The following is a 4,783-nucleotide window of genomic DNA, read 5'->3' on the forward strand; positions in this document are numbered from 1 at the left end:
GGTTCGATATTCCCGGATTTCCCGTAGCTATTCTACACCCGATAGGTCAATTGTCTGTTGCTAGTGGTTTAGTTTAGGGTATTATAGGTTTTTATTACTCGTTGTGCTTGGTTGATTAATTGTTTATATTTTTATACACCACTTCATGCACATCAGTATGCTTCATCATATCAAACTAATCACTACAACTCTATGAACGTGTGTCACAGCAATTGGCAAACTAATCGTTCTAATTGATATAAGCGTAAATCGACTAAGTGCACAATATACGAAACATTAATGCTCATAGATCGACAATATACAATTACAATTAGTTGTTCTTAAAAGATGAGAAAAGCTATAAAAATATAATACTCTACATCCTGGGTATGACTCGAGAAAACTAGCCGCGCATCGTTATCGATAGATCTTCGATTATGATGAGGAAAGCCATTAGGGATGATCTCTTGATGATTGGAACTGTGGGAAATCGCCTCTTGACTCATGGAAACGGTTCTGGAATGAGGTATATGCTTCAGGGTCGTCAAAAATGATAATATATGCAAAACCCTAACTTTCCCGTTTTTGGAACCCGTCACCTTCCACGCTCACTTTATCTATGGTCCATCGCGTATCCCGATGGACTAGAAAGTCAACGTTTCATTAAAATGATCCATCGTGTATCGCGATGGGCTGTCTTCAACCCCCGCCGTAGCGAGACGGGTCTCCTCACCCACAAATTTCATTTTCTCGTCTCGTTCCGCATGCTAGTTATCTGAGGTTTTCATTTCCGCGTCTAACATCCGTTAATAAACGGATTGATCAAATAACTTCTTGTTCGATATCGGTTATTCAAAGCTTGCCACCGATTATTATTTCCTAAAAATAATCATCAACCGGACATGATTAATCTCAATAATCATCACCCACTTTGCATGTTTCGTGTCAAATCATTTAACTATTAAACGCTTCTCAAGTTGTTGTTACCCTTGGTGTAACCCTTTATCTTACCTTGCCTTGGTGGTAGTGTCGCTAAAATGTTGTTACTTGGACATAGTGTTCCCAAATTTTGTCCTTAAGATTTTCATAACAAAAAAACATTAGTAATAAGATTCATCAATAAAGAATAAAAATAACTTTGAATTCTTGTCATGCCATGTGAGTAATCCAAGTTGGATATCAGACGTGGGGTGTTCACTCAATTCAAATGCATCAACGTGAGGCCCTCTTCGTCTTTTTTTCAAACATTTAGAATATTAAATAATAAAAATCAACAAATCATCTTTCTTGCTCCCCCGTCCACACCACACGACATGGTCTACACTAAACTATATTTTAATTTAAATTAATAACAATAAGAACGCGTGCTTGTGATTTAACTAGCAAAGCTAGTTAATCGTGTCACCTAATAGCCACAACTTTAATTTAATCGTTATGGGTTAACTAGGTTTACCTAGATATCAAAAGAAAATAAAGAAAATTATGATTGGTTGCTAATGAGACGGACCTACTAAAATTTTGTTTCATGCCGTTATACACATCGTGCTTTCCATGGCGCCTTGTTTGTTTGAGGCCGCACGATTCACAGCGCCATCATGCCCATGTGGCATGGATGACGTTTTCACAACACACCGCTTAATTGCAATCAGGTTTCTTTAATTGATGTAAACAGTATTCTTTAGTTTTTTCCTTTTTTTAATAATAAATCTTCTGAAAATATCTTTTTCTTTGTTTAGTTGGGGATTTAATAAATCTCAGCATGATGCGTGCTCCTGCTATGGCTCACGTCATATTATGAAAACTCTCTTTTTGGGTTATGCATGATTAAGTTTAGGTTTCTTGTTGAACAAGTCATATATCCTGATTGACAATATAAAACTAACATTGTTATACTGGATGCTACATATCTATCTGTTCATATCTGCTTTTCTAGAGCCATAAAAGTTTTGTGAAAAAATTATGACCGATTTAACAAAGTACGGGTGTGGCATACTTAATGTTGTTTTTGGGCGAAGGCTAAGACGATCAGCATCGTCTACAGGTACGCTATCGACTGCTGATGTGCCCAGTTTTGTTATAACTACAAACAACAAGTCTGGTTCAAGTAGACAAAATGGCGTGCATAATGAACGGTTTGATTGCTCATCAAGCGCGGAACAACCTCAGAAAAAAACAGAACGAATTATTGGAAGGCCGTCACAAAGTCACAAAACGACAAAAGCCACACCACCGATGTATAAGGCTCTGAAAGTGTCAAATAGCATATCAGGAGAGCTTGAGGCCATGATTGATGAAAATGAGAGATTAAACTATGCGGGTAACATGAAAGTTTATGGAAATCTTGGTAATATACATCCGAAAAGGAATCAGGAAGTCTTGCCTAATGGGATGGGGAACATAAGTAGGAAAACGAGCAAAGAGATTAAGAAACCGGCCAATACAACTTCTTATTGCAGAGCTCTTTCTACACGAATGGATCCTGAGCAGTTGAAGATCATGGGTAATGAAGATTATAAAAATGGGAGATTTGCTGAGGCTTTGTCACTCTATGATGCTGCAATTTCTATCGATCCGGAGAAGGCATCATATAGAAGCAATAAAAGCGCAGCGTTAACCTGTTTGGGGAGGCTTTTGGAAGCCGTATTTGAAGCCAGAGAAGCAATCAGAATAGAACCCTTCTATCAAAGGGCTCACAGCCGTTTAGCCACGCTATATCTCAGGTATTATTCAACAAGTCATTTGACACAACACAATATATACCTATTTTTTTTTGAGTTTGCATACACCAATATTAGCATAGCTCGAATGCGTTTGCAGATTAGGAGACGCGGACAAAACAGCGCGTCATTATAAACAGGCTGGGTCAGAATGTGAGGCTAACCTGATCATAAAAGCGCAAGCTCTTCAGCTGCATCTTAACAGGTGCAATGAGGCAAAGAAGCGAAGAGACTGGAGCACATTGTTAAAGGAGACCAGTCTAGCCATATCAGCTGGTGCAGATTCTGCACTGCAGGTAACTATATGGATGAACTCTATTGTTTGTTTCTTAGTACTAATAAGATGAGCTAGAGCCTCCGTATTTATATATTGACAATATTCAATAGATACATACCTTGAAAGCCGAAGGGTTGTTGAAGTTGCATAGGCATTACGAAGCAGACCAAGTATTAAGCAAAGCACCGAAGTTTGATATAGATGACTGCACCAAGTTTTATGGTTCGATCATCCATGCTTATCTGCTTCTTATACGGGCTCAAGTTGATCTGGCAGCAGGCAGGTACAACATTTCTTGAAACATAACGAGCAAACTGTAAACGTAATCTATCCTGTGTTAATGACTGGTATCGTGGATTTCATCTAATTAAAACATATGCCTTTGATGTTTATTTAAATATATTTTTTATATATGAAACTACGCTTAGCATCACTAGTGTATTGTTCATTCACAAAATATCAGAAATGGTAATAATCTTGTAAGTTGAATTCAGAATCATTTTACTTGGACAAATAGTTAAGTAACCAGTTTTATGTGAGGATTGATGAATAAAAACTTAAGCAAGTTGTGGTCATTGGTGATTTATGCTTAATATTGTGTATATAATGTTGTTAAAATCCTCACTTAAATACAAAACACCAATATATAAGTTTTGTTCTTGCTGAATTATATACTGCAATGGACAGGTTAGATGATGCAATGGAGGCAGCTCAAATGGCAGTAAAGATGGACCCAAACAATAAAGATGTAAATATGATGGTGCATAAAACAAAGGCAGTGATGGGTGCCAGATCCAAGGGAAATGGCTTGTTCAAGGCTGCCGAATACTCTGAAGCATGCATCGTGTATGGGGAGGGTCTTGACCACGAACCTTTCAACTCTTTGTTGTTATGCAACCGTGCTGCTTGTCGAAGCAAGCTTGGTCAGTTTGAGAAAGCCATCGAGGACTGCACCATGGCCTTAAATATCCGACCCTCGTATAGCAAGGCAAGACTACGAAGAGCAGACTGCAATTCGAAGGTGACCTACCCGCATACATTATTTTAGATTCTTTCTTTGTTTTTATTTATGAAAAAAAATCAGCTAAATTATTGTATATCAACACATAAAGCCATGTATTCGTTTGCACTAGATATTCGTTATTTCAAAAAAAATTCAAACTTAGCGCTTAAGGACCCATGTGTCATGCGTAAACTATTAGTCAAGAAGGCCATGGGTGGATATTCCTTTGGTTTTCATGTTGAATCATTTACTAGATGCATAGTTATATTTATACTTGTAACATAAGGTTAAACTTGGTCATATCAAATTGTTTTATAACACCGTGAATACTTTGTCGACTAACTAAATAACATACAAGCTAGTCATTAGACAACGTCATTATTAATTTTTTTTTATTTTTATGTTGTATATCACTTAAAGCAGTAACCTTTACTTTTGTTTTTGTGTGTACAAAACAGTTGGGAAAATGGCAAGCATCCATTGATGATTATGAGATTTTAAGAACAGAAGCACCAGAAGATGAACAAGTTTGCATTGCCTTTAGACAAGCTAAAGAAGAGTTACAGATGGAGGCTATAAGGTGATGAAGAAAAAGGAAATTGATAAAAGTGTCTTCAATAGAAGATACCAAACCACCTTAAATTTTACGTGCCGATGAATATTTTTTGAATCAGATTCCGAATTTCGTGTGTTGTATGCATATTATTAAGAATATCAGAATTGGAAAGAAACAAAATCTGTTATGGAAGAAAGCTAATGAGTATTGCTTTCTCTTTGCCAAATGAAAACAATGAAATCTTATGCTCA

General features: G+C 36.8%; 1 protein-coding gene across 1 annotated transcript; it reads left to right on the plus strand.

Annotated features, from left to right (window-relative positions):
• Positions 1–1,937: 1,937 nt before the first annotated feature.
• On the plus strand, positions 1,938–4,560 carry LOC143579021 (inactive TPR repeat-containing thioredoxin TTL3-like). The gene is made up of 5 exons (XM_077062437.1): positions 1,938–2,699; positions 2,797–2,992; positions 3,084–3,256; positions 3,661–3,994; positions 4,435–4,560. Exons 1-5 carry the CDS (start codon positions 1,939–1,941, stop codon positions 4,558–4,560), a joined length of 1,590 nt encoding a protein of 529 aa, XP_076918552.1. The 5' UTR covers position 1,938.
• Positions 4,561–4,783: the final 223 nt, after the last annotated feature.

Source organism: Bidens hawaiensis, unplaced genomic scaffold, assembly GCF_021521415.1.
Source record: "Bidens hawaiensis isolate Kalapana, Puna unplaced genomic scaffold, B.hawaiensis_p1.1 tig00029584_1, whole genome shotgun sequence".
Classification (NCBI taxonomy): domain Eukaryota; kingdom Viridiplantae; phylum Streptophyta; class Magnoliopsida; order Asterales; family Asteraceae; genus Bidens; species Bidens hawaiensis.

Coding starts and splice junctions, on each gene's coding strand:
- LOC143579021 (XM_077062437.1), top strand. CDS start 1,939: ATGACCGATTTAACAAAGTACGGGTGTGGCATACTTAATGTTGTTTTT. Junction 2,993..3,083: donor GTGCAGATTCTGCACTGCAG/GTAACTATATGG, acceptor AATATTCAATAG/ATACATACCTTGAAAGCCGA. Junction 3,257..3,660: donor GTTGATCTGGCAGCAGGCAG/GTACAACATTTC, acceptor TGCAATGGACAG/GTTAGATGATGCAATGGAGG.